Source organism: Neodiprion fabricii, chromosome 5 (genome assembly GCF_021155785.1).
Source record: "Neodiprion fabricii isolate iyNeoFabr1 chromosome 5, iyNeoFabr1.1, whole genome shotgun sequence".
Taxonomy (NCBI): domain Eukaryota; kingdom Metazoa; phylum Arthropoda; class Insecta; order Hymenoptera; family Diprionidae; genus Neodiprion; species Neodiprion fabricii.
In genome coordinates this window covers 1,375,471-1,395,811 of record NC_060243.1, presented here as the reverse complement: position 1 = coordinate 1,395,811, position 20,341 = coordinate 1,375,471, and the positions used below count along the sequence as shown (strand labels likewise).

The 20,341-nt window shown below is 44.3% G+C and overlaps 4 protein-coding genes across 11 annotated transcripts in view; 2 read left to right on the top strand and 2 right to left on the bottom strand.

Moving 5' to 3' along the window:
- LOC124183938 (phosphatase and actin regulator 1-like) overlaps positions 1-20,084 on the bottom strand; it is a 161,542-nt gene extending 141,458 nt beyond the window's left edge. For 5 of the 7 annotated variants that reach the window (XM_046573148.1, XM_046573150.1, XM_046573151.1 and 2 more), the window contains exons 1-2: positions 19,935-20,083; positions 16,008-16,109 (exon numbers count right to left, since the gene is read on the bottom strand). In XM_046573148.1, the coding sequence (XP_046429104.1) occupies positions 16,008-16,109; positions 19,935-20,040 (208 nt within the window). In that variant the 5' untranslated portion in view covers positions 20,041-20,083. Of the gene's footprint in view, positions 1-16,007; positions 16,110-19,934 lie in introns of all 7 variants that reach the window. The other 2 variants (XM_046573157.1, XM_046573149.1) reach the window with 2 other exon arrangements.
- LOC124183942 lies at positions 2,341-3,189 on the top strand. Its single transcript, XM_046573163.1, has 2 exons — positions 2,341-2,481; positions 2,617-3,189. The coding sequence occupies exons 1-2, from the start codon at positions 2,343-2,345 to the stop codon at positions 2,886-2,888; spliced, it is 411 nt and encodes a 136-aa protein (XP_046429119.1). The 5' UTR covers positions 2,341-2,342; the 3' UTR covers positions 2,889-3,189.
- Positions 4,701-7,468, top strand: LOC124183939. The gene is made up of 5 exons (XM_046573158.1): positions 4,701-5,091; positions 5,249-5,467; positions 5,589-6,426; positions 6,522-6,680; positions 6,749-7,468. The coding sequence occupies exons 1-5, from the start codon at positions 4,960-4,962 to the stop codon at positions 7,078-7,080; spliced, it is 1,680 nt and encodes a 559-aa protein (XP_046429114.1). The 5' UTR covers positions 4,701-4,959; the 3' UTR covers positions 7,081-7,468.
- Positions 16,237-18,726, bottom strand: LOC124183940 (F-box only protein 7-like). Of its 2 annotated transcripts, none has more exons than XM_046573159.1 (3): positions 18,395-18,726; positions 16,936-17,467; positions 16,237-16,446 (listed from the first exon to the last, which is right to left on the bottom strand). In XM_046573159.1, the coding sequence occupies exons 1-3, from the start codon at positions 18,577-18,579 to the stop codon at positions 16,276-16,278; spliced, it is 888 nt and encodes a 295-aa protein (XP_046429115.1). In that variant the 5' UTR covers positions 18,580-18,726; the 3' UTR covers positions 16,237-16,275. The 2 variants fall into 2 exon arrangements, with proteins under 2 accessions (XP_046429115.1, XP_046429116.1); XM_046573160.1 differs by having other exon boundaries at positions 16,237-16,404; positions 18,395-18,718.
- Positions 20,085-20,341: the final 257 nt, after the last annotated feature.

Genomic DNA, 20,341 nt, shown 5'->3' with positions numbered 1-20,341 from the left:
ATTATATTGCTATAAGTATGAAGCAACTGCGACACGAAGATTCAACGCGCGGTTCAGGTGTGATTTTTTATGGTTTGAATAGCCAGGCTCACACGCTAAACTTTGGCTTAATGTGTTTCCTTGTCGGCGGGGCTCCGCCAGTTATTGACCATCCCAATTAGGCGCTTTTCGCATTCTGAACATACGTTACAACGCTTCCGAGTCGGGTATTTCCGAGTTTCATAATCACCATCAAGAATACTTATAACATTCGCTTTGACTCAAACACGTGTCTCTTCGACCATATTGATGCGAAAATCAAAGTTATCTCGTTCGTACCTTCGAGAGATCTTGATAACGGAAGTGAAATGCCAGTGAAACACGTGCAACGGCTATCAAGTGTAAGTACTTCAGGCCTTATAATTTAGTGTAACGATAATGGCCGGCTGTACACGCCGTGTTCTAACGTACAGAATGGTTAGATTCCAAGTTCTGACATTTCATAAAGAATCATTTTATTGCCAGCGAATGGCGTTGATTTACAAGGTACGTTTGCCTCGTCGCGGAGCAGCTGGTGAAGACATTTCCAGATACTTCCAAAGTCTGCGCTTACTTTTCTGGCAACGTTGCTCCTTGTCGTGAAGAGATTCTTTGATTCTTGTACACCACGACCGGCGCTTGAATGATTGTTCGGACTATACGGTGGTATAAATAACGATGATATTTAACATCAAATTCTGTGAAATCTGGCCGTTAATAACAAGGCGCTAATTCCTCAGCCAAGCGAGCATGAGAAGCAAGCAAATACGCTTGGCACCGGAATGCGCGACAATTGGTCGAAGCCATCAGATGTTTAGATGCGTCCCGGTAGCCGGCATTGTTCGTCAAGCGTTTGTGTCAACTGTTCCGCATTCTCCTTAAACTATTAGCATCTCCGATATAACCGCAGGTCAAACAAATTAGCGGACATAAATTTACTATGTAATATACGCGACTGCGGTGGAAAATCTCCGCTAACAAGTTTCAGTGAACTTATGAATCGAACCACCGGTAGTATATAAATGTCCCAGCCGTTACCGGTAACTCAGTATATTTCAAAACCATCCCGTGCCCGGTCGAATTCACGAAGCAACTGCAATTATTTCGCACTTGTATCGTTTCAACGCGTCGCATTAAAGTCATGGCTAACCTCACCGTCTTTGTGCTACTAGCTGTAATCGTTTTTGCCGCAGCTAAACCAGCTCCAGACTACGAGAATGGCGGTAAGAATTAACCTGTTAAAATGGTACCTCAACTGTAGGGAATTAGACACCCACTTTTCAATCGAAGTTTCAATAAAAAAAAGAAAAAAAACAACAATACGAATTTTCAATACGCACGACTTACGTTTCAAACTGTTATTCTTGTCAATGGACATTTTTTCTAGACGGTCAGGAGATTTTGAAAGGCAGAGACTCACGTTATTACGGTTTTCCGTCTTATTGGTACCGACGTCCGTTGACAGGTGACGACGGCGATGATTATGGCGCAGACGACGACGGCTACGCGAAATCGTCATCGTCTGACCATGGCAACGGGGATTCCGTTCCTCTTTACGAAACGGCTGGGTGAGTATCTGTAAACCATTACCGAGTACTTCTGCTGATTTATAAATCCAACGACGTACTAATTTTCACTACCAAATAACGATTGCAGAGCTGGTTGGGGTCGCTGAAAAACGACGCGCTTAATTCATATCACCGAAGACCGGGAAGAACATAACGAATGAATACCAACTGCCCTGCAATGTATACCGTCTAAGTTATTGCGCTGCATGACATTTATTCTGTACTCTGTGTACCTATATTATACATATATATATATATCTATATAATGACAATTTTTAATCGATTACTACTTAATATTTGTAGCTTGTTTTTTTTTTTATATTCAATTTTTATAACCAGTATTGACAAATATTTCCAAGTCATCAACGATAATGCTTCGTATCTACTGATGAGTTTTTCCACGTAAATATTCGTTAATTGTGTGTATTCGCTATTTAATACACTGTTAATTTAATTTTATATTTACTTATAGATATTCTTGTTGAGTTGTGTTTGGCATAAATCCTCTTCCTATTCCCACACATCACGATTTGACCAGAGAATAACTGATTAGGGTGCTAATTTGCGAGCTCGAAAGAGAAGCTGTAAAAACGGTTAGACGTTCGCAAAAACGAAATCTTCCTAATCGTGTTATCACAATTTAGCGTGCCGCCGTTCGCACGCGCTGAGTCAATGTCAATATTTGGAATATTCGAGAGGGTACGAAGGTATATAACATTCGGCTGATTCTCGAATGGGACCAGTTTCCTCATGAACATGAGAAAAGCAGTTGACAGACCAAGAACAATGACGCACCCGTCATTCGTAGTGTCGGATCACTTCGTTCTGATTGCCTTGTTCTTCTTGACGATCGTCCGCATCTCCGAGGCTTCGCCCGTTCGTGACGGAGCTCTGGGTAAGCAACAAATCGTCCTCGATGTACTGTAAAATCGGAAGAGGTTTGCCAGTTCTCGGCTCGCTTCGATCGCTAATCGCATTTCAAATTCTTGTCAATCACGCTGTAAATTATGCTCAACTGGAAATGCGACAGGCCCGGAAGCCGACGCCTGGCACGGCGCTGTTCTTCACAAGTTCTACGGACCTTGGTCGGAAGTAAAAAAGGCCAACGGGGAGAACGCCGACTACAATGACTACGGTGCCCACATTCAGGACTTCGAGCTTGGACCCGAAAACACGCCGTCTTACGAACCGGAAGAAATCGACGGGCCCACCGGCGATTTTCAATCGAATTACGCCGAGATCGGCGTTGTCCAAGATCCGGGCTTCGCCTTCAAGACGCATCTTCCGGACGAAAAACAGTGATCTCAAGCCTTGAATCATAGAGAGAATCACCGCGTGATTCAGATCTTGGAATGATGTGTTTGAAACAAGTACTGGTAACGAAGACCGATCGTTTATGGTCATTTGATTCACAACTTTGCAATTACTTATCCTCGCCCACGTGTAGTTGACTTTTCTGATATGACCATGTATTGTTTAGTCGTTATTTGTATCCCCATTTGTTATAACTAGATATAGATACAACGTAAGAGTGTGTAAAATGCACTGAATGTCCAACCTTATTTTTGTACAAATATAACAAGAAATAGACGGAGAAATAATTTTTTTTTAAATATTTAAAAAGTAAAGAATATAATCAGCTTGATGCGTTGTTGTAAATAATCTCGACAAGTTTAATTACGCGGCCGTTCTTCCCTCTCATGATTTTCCTCAGCAAGATCGCCGGGGCGATGAGCTGATGAACTTTAGGCAGACGAATTAAAATATCCTACCCTGCAGTTGTCTCCCCTCGAGAGGTGAAATACTTCTCACTGAAATGAATGACATTTTCGCCGTTTCACGAAAGAGATTACCAGGCCAATTTTGGGGTGCTTGTGTCAAGGCATTGTGCTCCCCAAGTTCAGCGCAGAGTCTTTATATCTACACATCCTGGTAAAGTAAAGAGTACTGAAATTAAGAGTTTGACTTTTCGCTCAGTGGCTCTGCTTGAACAGCAGTCAAAATGAACTTCTCCATGATTTCCGGATTACCGTAACTCCCTCCTCAAAAGAATATTCAACCTTGATTTTTCGGAGTCTTGATCAAGGTTCGAGGGAATATTTCGAGGCAGTAAAATTTACGGAGGGTCGTTAATAAGGTGCTCAGAACTGATATGGCCGGGGTTTCGACGTCGGTTATAAGAATGGCCAATCAATCACACCGTGACACAGAATCGCCGGATTGAAGAGGAGCTTCGGAGCGAACAACGAAGGTCAATAAATGCACGTACAAGCTGGGGATGACGAACCGATTGATTAGTTAACCTGACGCGCCGTTCGGACGTGTGCTTGATACGAAGACATCCAAAATGACGAGCACGTCGCAGGCTCGGATTCCCTATTTGCGCAAATCCAACACAATACGAGTCATCACCGTCAATTTGTTCGAAGGTGGAATGGACGTGAAAAAAGACTCTTGTCATGCGCGTCGCGATTTCGTATCTGATTGATTTGCGTGAATATATGATATGGCGCATATTGCTTCCATTGTTCATCACCGCCATCTGCAATCCCACACAGTTAATTACAAAGCAACTTTCTTTCCCAGTACTAAATAGACATTATCCTCGAGTTTATCGGTCTCCGCATGCCATCGACGAGTAAATCATCCTCGCGTCTTTCAACGACGATAAGGCTTTCCAATCAAGCGTAGGTACCTATCCACCTACTGAACGAACTAACGACCAAATTACTGCACGGGGAATTCGCTAGTTGCAATACCCCGATCGAAGGCAGATATGACTTGGGAATTTACGCATGTATGTACATCAGGTATAACACGTTCTTATCGGCAACCTAATTTCGATTATTAAATCATCAGTCGGTTACGACATAGCAATATTATACTGCCGTGGACACCAACAAACGCCAAGCTAGACAAACTCTGAGAGCTTATCAAGTTAAAATTCATCATAACCAGATCGATACGTGTGATCGCAGACTCCACAGTACATCACAACCTGCTTTTGCAAGAAAAACGACGTGTCATCAACGGTGTCATTACGCACTCATCATCGTCTCGATATTACAAACGTGAGCTCCTATTTATAACTTTCGATGTCATCCGACAATGTCCCGGTGAAAATATGTGATCGGACGTTACGAAAGTCCAGCTATAAGTGTTGGAGAGGGGAGTAGAGGCTTTATCTGCTCGATGGGTTGATAAGAACTCGGAAAGCGACAGGAGTTAGAAAAATTTAATCTTTGGTCAGATTAGAGGCGAGCCAGTTGCAGCGTGCCGTGAATCGTGCGGCATGAATAGTGTACTTCTGACCGTTACTTGCGGGTTGAATTTCGTCACAGTTTAATAGTCCAGAACTCGGAATAATCGCATAATGGTGAAGTACCACCCGCTGTTTCAAAAGCCGCAGGTTACCGCCTGGGCCTGCATCTCCCGGCGTTTGAAATTCATCTTTTTCTATGGGCTGTTTGTCGGACTGATTGGACTGGTGATTCACGTAGCCAAGGTAGGTGACGTCGATTTTCACAAGTAAATACACGGTTGTGTAAATAAAGATGCAGTTACACGTCGATTTACCAAGTAGTTATAACCGTCTGCACACTGCTAACATGTGCGAACGGAAGTAATTGTAGTGCTAGTAGATGACGATGCGTGTTGCACAGAGAAACAGCAGCCTGTCGAGCATCTACAACCTGCAATCATCCTTGGGCGACATGCTGGATTTGGAAATGAGATACCTGCCGAAAACAAACGGGTCGACCGGATGGAAGCAAACGTCGGTTAAAGAGGGACACATATATTCCGCCTACCTCGACACAAGACCAGAGCAAATTTTGCAAGAGTCACACGAGGGAATCGGAAACGAGACGACATGGGCGATGGTACGTGGTGGTAGTCGTGGTGATGGTGGTGGTGGTGGTGGTGATTTGTTTTTCTTACTTCCAGTGACGGTGTCAAGTTAGGAGAGGGAATGCGCGACAGGTATTTATCTCTCGTTTTCAGGTCAGAATCATCGCGATACTACCGAGGTACAATCCACCGGTGACTTGCGTCTACAAGTACCGAGGTAAACAGACCGAGGATGGCGAGACGTTTGTGATAAAGAAAAAAAAGGCGACTCGGACGAAGCCAGTAGCCATATCCGAGGGTTTCAACATGTACTACAGCGCCTTCTTCGTACTCTGCGATCTGACAATGTCGGCGAAAATGGACTACGAGGAGTATTACTCCAAGCAGCATCTGCCCTACGAGATAACTATCGCTCCCGGCAATATTACGGACTCCTACGAGCCGAAAAATGATTCGTTCGTACCGATTTTCTATCCAGAAAACGGCATATCGATGGCGGAGTTCTCCACCAACTTCATGGCTGTGTGCGTTCCCGTATTGCACCACAACTTCGACAGGGTTACGAACCTGGTGGAGTTCGTTGAATTTTATCGAATGATGGGCGTCGGTCACTTCACCTTCTACAATCGGTCGATCTCATCGAGGGTAGGAAAAGTGCTCGAACACTACAGAGACAACGGCGTGGCGACGATTCTACCCTGGGATCTACCACCCTACTTCATATTCGAGAAAAATCTCAGAGTCGACGGTATATTCGCGGCCCTCAACGACTGCCTCTACAGAAGCTCGTTCCACAAAAGTTACATGTACGTGGCCAGCGTCGACATCGACGAGTTCATCGTGCCCAGAAAACACAAGGACTATCTGGACATGATGCAGTACCTCGATCCAATCGGTCCCCATTTGCCCCTCAACGACCAGGCCTCCTTCTTATTCAGAAACATGTTTTTCTACCTGATGTTCGACGACGATCCCGTGACGCTGGCGCCAGGTATGACAACGCGCTGTATTCCGGCGATTCAGATAATTACAGTTTCGACGAAAAGTCAGCTTAGCTACCAAAGTACCGGTGAAATATTTTTACAGAAATACCGAAGCTGTACACCCAGTCGAAGACGACGAGGACGATGTTTGCAAACCCCGGAAGAGAACGGAGCAAGTACATCGTCCGGAGTAGACAGACAGTCGAGCTGGGAAACCATCACACTTGGGAACTGAGGAAAACAGCCTCGGCATTCAACAAACGTGAGTTTAATCGAGAGACTGATGGAGCGGAGCTCTGACCGACAGATCGTTAATGTCATGTTTTTCAGGGTACAAGGAAGTCACCGTCGACGTGCAGGTCGCAGCCTCACAACACTACCGAAGCTGCGAGACGAACATCGAAACGTGCTGGTTGAGGCAAACCGTGAAAGACACTTCAGCCCACAAATTCACAGCGGCACTTGGGGAACGAGTTTCCAAAGCGTGTAAGGGGATTTTCGAGAATGGCTGTCCGGAGGACGTCGCAAACCAGCGACCGGACCGAGACGCCGCGAAGGTTCAAGTGGCCGATAAGGAGAAAGAAGCGGATAAGAAGGAGTCGAGTGCTCATGGTGAAGTGACAAATTCCAGTGATTTAAACCGTGAGGAAAAGGGCAGGTGAAAATGGACCAAACAGAGTGTCTTTTGCACTCAGAATTCACGATATAGTGTTGATGAAAATTGTACATTCGAAATCGGATAAGCTGCTGTTACCTCTGTCATCTTCTGATTGCGATCGGTTTATTGGACGTTTTAGTAATATATTTCTAACCGCGTTTCGAATCAACAACGAACACGATATGTTTCGCCGTATAATCTCGCCTCAATGACGTTTATTTTACGAGGACAATATTTTTTTGGCACCTATATATATATGTGTGTGTGTGTGTGTGTGTGTGTGTAACATATAGTTATTATTCGAAGATGTAATTAGGTACGAACTCCGCGAACGAACTGAAGGAGTTGGAACCATCGTTTGAACGAACTTGTAAATATACAATGAAAATCGAGTTGTCCAAGTGGTTGGAAACAAAATCGTGATGGATCATGTACCGTTACACACCGAGTGATAAAGCGCACGTTGTCCTCTAACCAACCAGTGCACGTAAACCCAGCATGGTCTAACAATGAGTCACTCGGCATCAATCTTGATCGATGATCCAGTTCGTCGTGTGGATTTTTCCCAGCGATTCCATGTCCAGATTTCCGATGTCTCGCGATGCTCACGATGTCACCGCACGCATACTGTCGCAGCTTCGCCAGCAGATAAGATTATTTTACGTATGTAATCATTCCAAAAAACGCCGCGAGAGGGGCACTTTTTTCATCCTACAATCTGCACGCGCATCATTACAAAGTCTAATAAATTCTAATCGCTGGGCTGGCATCGAGCAATCATTTACAACTCCGATTACTCGACTGACAATGAGTCACAGCACTTTAATGATGTTTACGAGCCGGAAGTTGGGTCGATAGTTAAAATACCTGATCGATCCCCGCGACAAGTGCCGACGATATATTAATATCAAGGCTTATTTGAGTTAGATTTTTCTTCGTCACAGCTAACGAGTGATTATAATTATTGAGGATTAATCGTTGGACGCGGGGTAAAATCAGCTCAAAAAAAAAAAAAAACGAGTCTGCTTTGAATCATTTCACCTTTTCGTCACAGCGAACTTCCCCAATTTTAGAACGGCCGTCAAGACGTCGGATAAAAACTTTTCCAGTGAAGCGGGTCGAAGTCTGTTGATTTACTACAGACTGGTTTCAAAATTCAATGGAAACTTGTTGTCGAACTCCAATATTCGGGAGCTTCTACAATCAACCCTGGTTTCTCGGAGTTGTAGGAGATTGTTTTCGGACTTAGCAAACGAAATGGTATGAGACAAAATCACGAGCTTTTGGCAGCGGCTTGAAATCGATGGGCTGATTACGTGCTCTAGAAAATTCTTGAGTCAGCTGCACTGCGGTAAAGAGACACAGAGCTTGACCAGGTAGACAAATCGGAATGTCACTAAAAATTTCGATCACGTGCATAGGTGAGTGGATTTATGACTACGAAAGAGAGTTTACCGATCATCGGCAGGCTTGTTCACAATTCCGGACATCCGTATTCGCGCGTGTGAGCTTTCCACAAGTTGTGTACGAAAATTGTCTGGCGAATTCGTGCGCCCAGGTTCTCAAAGCTTCGAGGGCTGGAGGAGCGCATTAATGTGATTAGGTCCTGGGTGGCGTTAATCAACTCGAGACGGAATGCCGCCTCTGTGTAGCAGCATGATTCCCTGCGCCGTTTATCAAGCCTCCTCGCGCGGCGAAAGCCTCGTCAAAGATGGAGGGAACCCTGTTGACGGAAATTAACGGCCTTTTGGGACATCCGTAATTCATCGATTCACCAGTCCAAGCTCCTCTTGGAGATTCTTTACTTTTCCTCGCTCGGCGTTAATGAACGAAGAAGAACACGAGACAGTGGATTCGGAGGTACAACATCATAAATCAACGTAATAAAGTTGTCGCGGTTAAATTTGATCGAAAAACTTTCAACAATGCGCGTAATGGTCTCGAAATTTTTTATCGAACCCAACGACTTCCCGACGCCTCTGTTTGGTGGTGAAAAACTCAGCGAATCGGACCTTACCTTGGGAGTATATGGGAAATTCTCCATCGCTATGACTGTGCGTAAGCATCCTCGCCGAGTAACACTGCCACACCGCTTTTCGCTGTGCCTCGTCCGTTCTAGTCCTGGACCGAGCGGCCTCCTCGAGATCGTCGAACCGTAGGACCCTTGCCACTTCCGGATTGTAAATCTCACTTTCGGTAAAATTTGGATACTCGGCGAGACAGAGGCGGCGACTCACAATGCCATTACGGTGAAACAAGGTCCTTAATCCCCTCAACTATCAGCGTACTCGACGTTATTTTTACACTTTGTTGAATAAAATTATATAATATCACTGCCTCGGTTGTTATCGTTGTTATTATTTTCCACTATATTCAATATTTCCACGTTAATCTGTCACTTCTTTCCAACCAAATCACGTTCAGTTTTGCCTGACGGTGGGGAAAAAGGGAATTACGCTGGTTATAGAAAGGACGAAAAGACGGCTTACTCCGGAGTCGACGGCGAGCTTAAACTCTGTACCTAACTGCAGACCGAGCCGGGATACTGACGAGATATTGAACGTCTAAGCGCCAGCTCTCTGACGAGCCTTGAAAACTTTTCTTAAGCGTAACGGAAGGTGGGTACCTACCCCACGAGTATTTTTGGAGTGTTGCTACTTCCGGGAGTTAAAATACCGAGGACACCGCGCCTTTTAATCTTGACGCGTGCGCGGCTTGATGTATTTTTGAGAGAGTAAGACCGTGTTTATTTTTTGTTTTTATTTTTTTGTTTTTTTTTGCTTTCGATTCGATCAACCATTTTCGAGAATCCCCTTTCTACACGCGTCGAATCATTTTGGACAAATTGCGTCACTGTTATCTAATAAGGGTCGTGGCGCCCCGATGGTAATAAAACCTGAGCTATGAATCACAACCCGTGCAATCCATGACCTGCCAAAATGACGGCCACCGAATTGTGCGCAATTTGCAAGTGACTGTTGAACGAGTTGGCTTCTCTTTAATAAATTTCAGATGATCCTAAATAATTTTCACAGTAACGTTACCGACTAACTTCATCCTTATCGCACATTTGAGCGTAAATTTCGCGCCCGGGAATCAATTTTCATTGTTATTACTATCGCGTCTGTGGCACAAGCGACACGTAAATCCGGGAGGTTATTTGAAACGCGGTAATTACCTGTCCCTCGCCCAATTCAACGATCCGAAATCACCGAAATAATATTCCCTCCACAATGTAGGGGATAGTCCGTCTCTCTCATTCCAACGACGAGAAAAATGGATGAGAATACAGATTTGCGCCCTCACGTTATACAATGCAGAGACGTTCGGGAATTCCTTTCGTATTTCAATAAAATTTTTTTCCACACCGGGAACAGTGGCGATACATCATATTTTTCTCTTCTCTTACTCTTCTACACTGTACATGTATACGGCTATTTTCGTCTCCTCGTCGTTCACGGAGATTTATCGTCAATAAAGAGCTCTCGACTGGTCTCCCGTTTCTCGGTACGGCCGAACTTAGGAAACGGATAGCCAAACAGGTATAATATGCGCCTCGTGCGGCGCTTTCGGAATTACGTCAAACGGTATCAGAACCGAGATAGGAGGGGACCGTCAGAATTTCAAGGCTCAAAAAAGAGCTGGCCGTAAAAACGACGACGCATATGTCCATTAGGACGGTCAGAGAAGGGAGGAGATTCGGACCGGAGTAAAGATAAAGCGGAGATTTCTTTGAAAAGTGTGTAAGCGTAAAGAAAAAAGATACACAAACAAAATAAAAATAATTTAAGAACGTCTTTATACAGGAGTAATTAACTCGCAATGACGATAAACCTCGAGTATTGCACGGACGTTAAAAAACAACTTGCACAATATGAAGTTCGAAAATAATCATCACACATACACACGTATTGCAGATTCATGCGGCTAATTATACATATATATATATCGACGATAAAAAAGAACTCGCGTCCATGTAACAGATTATTCGTATCAGAGATATAATTACTGATTAATTATTACGCTTGAGCGCGTTATTCCCGGTAATGATAACGGAAAATATCACGTAACTGTTGACAAAAATACTGCCGCACCGCACTTGTTAAATCAAGAAAGTAGCACGTAAGTCTGGAGGCGATGAAACTCGGATTTTTCGTACAGTAGCAGCATCCGAATATTCAGACAAACAGAGCATGAAAAATAAGGGTTAGTGGCAGATCGTTCAGTATTACAGATCTCGCTGATTATAACGACGGGGGATAATCGGAACAGGGGCTGAAACTCGCTCATTTACCCTGCGTTTAACTTTTACCGCCACTAGGCGACGAGCCGCGAATCCCAGGACATTCGTCCGGGACGGGTTCGGTAAGCGAACTGAAACTGGGTCCAGCTGCGCTGAGGAGAGAGGGAGAGAACAGAGAATCGGGTGTCTGGTGAGAGAGAGAGAGAGAGAGAGAGGGAGGGAGGGAGATAGGGGCCAAACGGCGCAAGCTTCGAGCTTGGAGGTCGCGGGCGAGAAATGGGACGCGGGTTATAATGTCGGTGCAGGATCTCTTCCTGGGTCCTTGAGCGTCCTGCATGAGGGAGCAATCGTTATCGACTGGGGAAAAACAAGTCAAGGAAAAGGAGGAAGCGACGGATCCTGCAGGGTAAAACCGACTGCATATAGAGATCCGCGAAAAACCGAATCGCAAACATCGAATGTAAAGGGAGAAAACGGAGGGTCAAATATTTGCGACCCTCGGCGGTGGAAAAGTTTTTTTTTTTTTTTTTTCACCCTCCTTTCAAACCTGGTAGAGAAACTCGGATTTATGGAATTGAGTTCGTCTCGACGAATGAATCGAATTTTCGCTAGCGCTAGCTTAGCGAAACGGTGAATTCGCATTCAGGAATTTTTAGCCCAAGATTATGGGGTGATGGAAAATCAAGGATGAAGAAGCAAAGAGAGGGGGGGAAGATTCGAGTTTTCTAGGAGAACGATAAAGTTTAAGGGGGTATTTTGTTTTTTAGTTTCATTTTTGTAATGTAAATATGTTCGAGTACGTGCACAGAAAATTTCACGTCGTTCCGACAAATATTCTCCAAGTTACGCCAACATTTGCAAAGACGCCTCGGAGCGTTTAAAAGTGCTCTCGAAACTTTGAACGCGTTTTTTTCAAAACTGCGTTTACGAAGTCGGTGAGCAAAATTTCTCGGAAACGGCTGGACCGACCGATCTCAAAATTTTTACACAAGCTTTACGAATAACTCTTTCAGGTCTTGATCGAAGGTTTTTCCTCGCCGATAAATATTTTCCATTTTATAAAGAACTTTATAAAACCAGATAATCCTACCTTGTATTAACTAAATCTTTTTTGTTTTTTCATTTCGGATGATCCAGTCCAGAGATATATTCCTCACCGCAAGACGCTTTTTTCTAAAGGTGCTCCCGGAAATCGGTTATAGCAGTTTTAAAAATCATTATTTATACAAACAAAAAATATCAGACTAAAGTTCAATAATTATATTTGAATATGAATAAATTGAAATGTCTCTTCGTAAAGAATCCTTGAAAAATCACTCGTTTTCGGCCTCCTGAAGCATCGGAAGCATCCGAAAAAGGGATAGTGATTCCGATTCTTCTGGTCGATCGGGAACGTTTATGTACCGGAAAGGACGGCGATCACAGGTCGCGGTGTTAGGGAATAAGACGTTTATCTGATACGATTCAAAGATGATCCGAGGAGGCGGTAGACTCGCCCCCTTCAGGATTCGCGTTACATCAGCCGTCCGCAGCGGGGAAATGGGGAATAAAACGAGTCGTCCGAGGTTCGAGGCGACGCGTATAAAAATAATAACAGTAATAACAGTAATGGTGGAAACCGAGGCTGAGACGTCGAGTTAACTGCTTCGCGGGTTCTCAGGATGCGGGAATTTACGGCTGAGCAATTGAAGACAGCAGGAAGAGACACGCGGGCTTTCGGATAACGCTTATACTTTTAAACCGTCGCTTCGACCTCCTGGCAATCAGGCGTGCTCAAACGATCCTGTGCAAGAATAATCATCCCCCTCTCCAGAAATCTGTCCAACATCAACTTTTACCACTCGACATTTGACGAGGCGCTGACACAAAATCACTTTATTCCGATCCGGACACGCACTGCGCGGGGATTCCTCCCCCATTAAAAGTCGCGTGGTATGTAAATCCTTCAGAGAATATCCCGCTGCTGTACGAACAGCGAAAAACGGAAGAAGGCAAGACAGGCTGCGAGCATCCTTCTCGGGATTTTTTGCCAAAGAAATAAGAAGTCGGAAGAAAGCTCAAGAGGAGAGAAACTTAACAAACGTACGTAGTATACAGAATCAATGACGAACCGACTAAGACGAAAAGCAAAAAACTATACTTCAAGTATTCCCGAATTCACACTAAACTGCAGAATCACTGTTAACGTTATCGCAACGATTCATTCTGAGGAAAAACGAAACATAATCATACTTTGAAATTTTCGTCCCTTCAAAGTCGTTGTAAAAATAAGAAAATAGTGTTTTTTCCCAATGCTTCGTTAGGATAACGTTACCAACTTCAATCTCGTGAGTTCATAACCAGTCTAGCTTTCCTTCAATATCTCTGAGGAGAAAACCAAAAAACAAACCGGTTTATATTTGCGAATAAATAGAGAAGGACCGGTAGCAGCGTTTCCTTCTTTTTTCCGCCTCGACGATGCCGCGCGTATGTAAAAGGTACCATAATTTTCATTCCGGAGCCGTAACCGTAAGTCGGACGGAAGTCGAATGGAAGTATGTAATTTTTTATACATAGGTATTTGCGTGCATGGTTTATGTGCTATACTTATTTTCCCCTTCGTCCATCCCATTCTCCGATTTTCCGACTTATCCCCCCATTCCTTTTCTCCGTCTCTCTCTCTCTCTCTCTGTCTCTCCCGTATCCCGTCTCACAGACGACACGGCCGAGGATGACTCTCGAATTCGTGGCGAGATTGAGCCACCGCGACGTAATCTCGACCGCCTTCTACTCTCCTGACCATTTTCGGGTTGCTGACAAAGCACCATACACCTACCCTGCACTCACGGTGTATGGGAGGGATCCTGTTCACCGATATATACGGACAAGCTGACTTCATTGCCGCGATTTGTGGGCCACTGATATCCTCCCTGTACAACAAGCCTTCCTCTTCTTTTCCTCTCCTTCTACCTTTGGCGAGCGGAACGACCTTTGACGACCTTCGAAGTCCCGAAGATGGAATAAAATAGAACGAAGCGTTTTCGCATCCATACGAAGCGCGCGTCTCTATCGCCGATCGCCTATCTCATCATTTTTACTTTTGTCTTCCTTTTTTCTTCCTCTTCTCCTCTCCTCAACTCATCCCTCGGGTCGGTGTGTAACGTATTGTACATGTCCTTCCCTTTTCTCTCTATCTTCGTGTACATGAGCACAGCTTTAACGCCCGCGCCGCGTCGTTCAGGAGCTGCAAGAGCAAACTCGAGTCGGCATTGTCTCCGTCAAGGGTGTGCCGCAGCATCTCGTCTCTCGCGAACCCTTGCTAAGATCTGGATATTCCTCGCGCTCGACGTGTACGTCGGCGTCATTAAAGTTTCCCACCTTTGGACCGACGCTTTTTGCATTACAACGACTCTCGTTTTATACGCCACGTCGTCAGAGCCGAAAATTTCACACTCCATATATTTCACGCCCCTTATACTTTTAACGATATATATTTCCTTGTTTATCTCTCTTTTTTATTTATCCATATATACTTTTTTTCCATCAGATTTATCCGATCGATGAACGTTGTCATTTGCCAATGAATAAGATTACGCACGTGCGAAATAATAAACAACAATGAAAGTATTCCTTGATGATATCATATTCATATATGCGAAGCAGAGGAAGAAGAAGCAAATTAGATAGTGTCATTTTTCTTTTTCCCGGTATGTTTTATCAAGTCCTACAGTGTAAAATTGACGAAGGTGAAATATTTGTGTAATTTTTAGGTTAAAGAAATTTCTCCGCCTTTCGTACGAAAGTAATAAAAAAAAAAATGTAAACGTGTCAAATTTATCACGCAACTGAATACAAAAAGATGACAATGTTGCGCGTATAGATAAGAGAATATAGGTACCTGCGAGTAGTATGTACAAAAAATAACGGAGGAGTGTATGCCAGTCACGTGAAATACGTAAGCTCCAGAAATTGTGTGAGTTAGACCCAACGAGAATTGGGAACTTGCTGCGGTACGAAAGATTTCAAGGGTACCACCAAGGGCAGCAGTCTTTACAGTCTTTTATCCCCCTCCCAAGTAACAATTCGTATTAATTACTGCGTTGTAAGCACCGAATATAACAGTCGTGCCAAAGTTGTTGCGTACAACGCAGCCTTGAAGAAGGGATAAAATTTGATACAACCTAATTGAGTTACGAGTCTGAAACTCACGAGATAAGAAATAATGAACGATAGATGAACGCGATGAGCCAAGGAATATAAGGCCGAAGTTAGTAACGTTATTACAATGATTTACGTTTCGAAAAAAGTCTTCATTTCACAATTGCAAAAATGTCTGAAATGCAATAAATCGTAATAAAACAAAACGTATTCATAATTTGAAAACTCGACTGCTTCAAAGTTGTTACAAAGTTGCAAAATAGTAAACCCCCCCACCCCGACGTGTTTCTTTGCGTTAACGTTACCAACTTCAGTCTCATCGAGAAATTTAATAAAAGATGCAAGATTTGTCAAAGCTAATCCGTATCGTGTGCGATTCGGAGGGAAGGAGTTTAAATTCAAGAAAATGATGTTGACAAAAAAAATCAGGATCACTTTCCATGATTCCCAGAACTATGGTACGGTCCTGCTAATCAGCGAGCTTTTACCAGCGACAGGACGAATCGCTCGTGGAAAAACTCTTTACTCCAAATATACGACGACTGACTTACCGGTATCGCCGTTTGCCTTGGCCTGTCGTTGCTCTGTCGAATTCTGCGAACTCTCACGAACAGCAGCACCAACCGCTACCTCATGAAGTGCGTCTTCCCCTGCTGCAAGTCGAAATACAAATTTAAAAAAAAAAACTCAGCAATTTTCAGCCGCTCCCATTTCTCCGCTCAAGCTGCTGGTTTAAGGATATCGGTATAAAAGGCAGCATGGAAAACAGAACAACGAAAATTTATTTCCAATGATCGTTTATTCGGATAAATAGCGTAGTTAATATCTATGCACCGGCCAGCATCGCGGGATGCTGCGTCCTCTTGGAAAGTCTGCTGAAACCTCGAGATCTGGCCACCACTCGTCCATGAAGCTCGGCGTCGACGCGACTGTTGTTTCATGGAAGTCCTGGTGAGGGTTGCGATCGATAAAAAGTGGAGATATTAACATCTGGTAGAAATTGTAGATATATCACAAAAATAATCGGATAATAAGTATCGATATTTACTTATGCATGAGGTTTGCTCGGATATATCGAGCTTACGGTCTGACTTGGCATTATAAACATTTGTCGAAGCATCGTAGGTAGAAAAGAGGTTGTTAAATATGAAAGAAGTTAAAATCCGAAATAATTTCTGCAAAAACGGTCCTTTCCCATTCATTTCAGGCGATTCGAAGACAATTTCAGTACTTATATCACAGTATGTTCTGTTCGAAGTCAGAAAGAACAGAAGGGTCGATCAAATTTGCTTCTTTCTCTGTTAGGTATTAAAGCTGTTAGAGCATGTAATACGCAAGACACGCGAGTACGATGAAAGCAAATAAGATGGAGGATACGATGCCTATGAAGCACGACGACAACTCCTTGCGTATTCCGCGAGTGTTACGTTTCGCGAGAGCTTCGGGCAGTTTCAATTTGACTATGGAGTGTCTGCTTACGCGATAAGTTTCGTAGTAATTTCGCTCGGGGCAGGAATTTTGAGGAAAGTCGCGTAGCAGCAGTCTTTTCCAAATTATGGGTTGCATGACGAGTTCATGGAATTCACGGGAGGTTTGGGCGAGCCTGGTCAAGGAGTAAGCGTCCATCATCCGTATGATCCGGAGCTTAATCTCTGCCGGAAGTCCGGGGAGACTGGCGTTCGGGATTCCAGCGACTGACAGCATTTCACAGCGTGCCGGAGTGGCCATGTTGTTTTTGAAGACGACCGAGAACTCTTTCAGGTTCAGGTAACGCCCGGCCAAATCCGAAGAGTAGATGTTCACGTATTTCACCGTCTGCAGCGCCCTGCTGAACACCTTTCTGGACGGATATGGCAATACGAGGTTCACGACCAGCGTATCCCCGCACGGGATCGCCAGCAGCTTGCATTCCCGATCTGGCAATGGTTGCAATTGAAATTTCAAACTGTAATTTCCAGTGTCCGGCATTTTCCAGTCCGAAGGTATTACCAACGCTCTCTTCTTTCCGTATCTGCAGTCATTCAATGTAAAAGCTGTAGCATAGTTCATATGAATTTTCCAATTCTTAAGCAAAAACATTCAGCAATTTTTATACAGGATGCCAAAGAGAGCGAGCTTTTCAAGGATTTCTCGACATTCAAGAAAGCAGACAGATCTTTTTACGCGTGAGTGACTCTAACTCAAGGATTCCATTCCTCTTTCTGAATTTGAAATTTACGCCTAATGCCACGAAGAAACCGCTCGAAGTTGGAGCGTCATTTACGCATGGCGAGCGCACGGGTATCAATGCGATTTTCAGTACCGCGTGGTAACAAGTCCATCAACATGTATGTTTATTATACGACTGAAAGGGCGACTAGCAATATTCGCGTGTGTCGTGTTTCCAGTGGATCTTCGTGTGACCAGACGTTTTGCCACAATCATTCATAGTTTATACAAATTATATTTGAAGAATCATTTGTATTTATGCAACGTGAATTATTCTCAATCAATCGCAACCGAGTTATTTGCCGATATTTCGTTGCGAACAACTCGCGCTCAGAAAGTACGCGCATCGCGCCTGCACGTAGCTTACCCTCCACGCTGTGGCCGCGACTGTTCTTACCGACCGACAATTTCCCCGTTGAAAGATTTGCCCCCGAGCACGTCGCCGAATCGCATCGTTAGACTGCGCTAGTCGTGAGATAAAGTTTTTATCGAAAGCTGTCTCTCCTTGTCATCACGTGGTTGATTTGTAAGTTCGCAATCACGGACCTGGTCCAGTCGTCTGATGTTTCTTGTTTCTTGAATACGATCGAATGTGCAAGAAACATCGCGATAGAACGAAAAAGAGAATAGAAGTGAACGAGAAAGGCGTAAGTTTGTAGTTTTGAAACTGAACCCTGTTATCCATGCAATTTCGCAAGTACAAGAATTATTTGCATGACATGTTATTTACCCTGCATCGGCGTCCGCTGAACCTGATCGCGCGATGAAAAATCCAGCCTCAGCCATGACAACTATCAACAGCACTACGATGTAGTCGTGGTGTTTCGCATCCTCTCCGAGTGTCTTCGCCAATTCTTCCAACTTCACGGCAAGTCGGATCGGCGTGCTCTCCTCGACGAGCACGGGTTCCGCCATACTTTCGCTACACAGCGATAGTCTCGCCTTTCACAACTTACGTAGAGTCGCAAAAAATATTTTCCGATTCGTAATTCAGATTAGTTTGACACTTCGCATGTCACCATGCTTCGTTCGCATTGGTGGTTAGTTGTCTGCCTGGCGAGCGTCGTTCGAAGCTCCACTGAAAAGACTACGATCATTTGAATCGTGAACAAGGGCACTGTCGGTATTACTCCCGACTGCGATAAAGGCCCGCTTCTCGTACTGTTGGAGGATAACCCTGTTTCGACTGGTTTTCACAACCTGAGCCGGAAGGAATCGATCCGCTTCGCGAATAATTTGTTCTTCCTTCGTTGTTACGTTGCGGTAGGTACTGGAACGGTTTTTCCGGCCACACAGCACCCACTGACATTGCATGTATGTACTTCTCTCAAAAATTTCACACACTCCGCGGCGTCATGAGCAGCGGTAATCACATGTTTACCGTAACATTCTATACGCGTTATAGATACACATATTTCACTCTTATCTGCGATATACGATCAGCAGTATTTAAGCCATGTTTAAACTCGGCTTATCACCGTTGAATTATCTAAAAACTGGCAAATTCTTCTCTCATAATCGACGCGCTAAGCGTTCTCGAAAGAACCACACGGCAATCAGAACGAACCATTTCATCTCAAAATCGAAAAAAGACGGTACACTGTCTATCTACGAAAGAACCGCGGTCAAAGACAGTCGCGACTTACCATCCGAGCGGATCGGAATTGCCGCTGCAGATTTCGGCACGATCGAGTATTCGAGTACTCGGCGTGTCAATCGAGACTCTTTCGCACAGTTTGAGACTGTCTTCTGACCTCGGTAGGTTTGCCGATCGAAAAAGGGGCATGGTGAAGAAAATCCGACGGCGCTCGGCTGCAACTTGTTATAAGGACCAGTCAAAAACCGTCGTGCGAGGAAGAGAGCGAGAGAGCGAGAGAGATAGAGAGAGAAGCTGGATATATGTGACTAAGGGACCAAGGAATGCACGATATTTTTACGCAATAATAATATATTCCAACGGTCCCGGATTCGAGTTGTACGGTACTAAGAATGTGATTCACTGACTCGTTGGTAATCGTGACATCATTCGGCTACCTAACCGACCTGCAACAACTTGTTGCACACGACGTGATTGTTTCCACGCGCGATACATACCGATTCTTTTCCCTTCCTTTCTTTTCCTTTTCCGTCCTTCCATCCTTCTTATCTGTCCTTCTCTCTTTCTCTCTTACCGAGTGCATTTTTCCTTTTCGTTATTCGTGTGTAAACTCGAGCTGGTAAACACTACGGGCTCGATAACTAGGCCACAATATGCTCAGAGAAAAACTCACCCAGTAATCCCGGCAGCGAATCCTCATCGTTTGACACTTGCACTTTATCCTCACCACGCGACGAATTTGACACACACGATACCGTCGAGCCTTCCGATTCGGCCATTTTCAGGTTAACTCGCGCTAACCTGAAACTACTCGCCGCTCACCACATTCGAATCAAAACTTTTCGAAACTTCAATCCGCGAGGCAAACGGTTCCGTGGTTAGCTCACAGATGGCGCCTCGATAATAAAACACGCTGCCGACCTCTGTCGACGGTACGGTTCAACATCACATTTCGATTATCGTCCTTCAAATGTTTCGAATATCCGTTAGGCGTTGCAAGGAAACTGTTTTTCTTCTCACAGTCACCGAAGAAACTCGAATTACTTTCACTGGTAATATATATCATCGTATCGAGTGATA

Coding starts and splice junctions, on each gene's coding strand:
- LOC124183939 (XM_046573158.1), top strand. CDS start 4,960: ATGGTGAAGTACCACCCGCTGTTTCAAAAGCCGCAGGTTACCGCCTGG. Junction 5,092..5,248: donor TGGTGATTCACGTAGCCAAG/GTAGGTGACGTC, acceptor CGTGTTGCACAG/AGAAACAGCAGCCTGTCGAG. Junction 5,468..5,588: donor ACGAGACGACATGGGCGATG/GTACGTGGTGGT, acceptor TCTCGTTTTCAG/GTCAGAATCATCGCGATACT.
- LOC124183942 (XM_046573163.1), top strand. CDS start 2,343: ATGAGAAAAGCAGTTGACAGACCAAGAACAATGACGCACCCGTCATTC. Junction 2,482..2,616: donor CGTTCGTGACGGAGCTCTGG/GTAAGCAACAAA, acceptor GAAATGCGACAG/GCCCGGAAGCCGACGCCTGG.
- LOC124183940 (XM_046573159.1), bottom strand. CDS start 18,579: ATGGCGGAACCCGTGCTCGTCGAGGAGAGCACGCCGATCCGACTTGCC. Junction 17,468..18,394: donor TCAGCGGACGCCGATGCAGG/GTAAATAACATG, acceptor GAATGACTGCAG/ATACGGAAAGAAGAGAGCGT. Junction 16,447..16,935: donor ATTACTACGAAACTTATCGC/GTAAGCAGACAC, acceptor AATTTCTACCAG/ATGTTAATATCTCCACTTTT.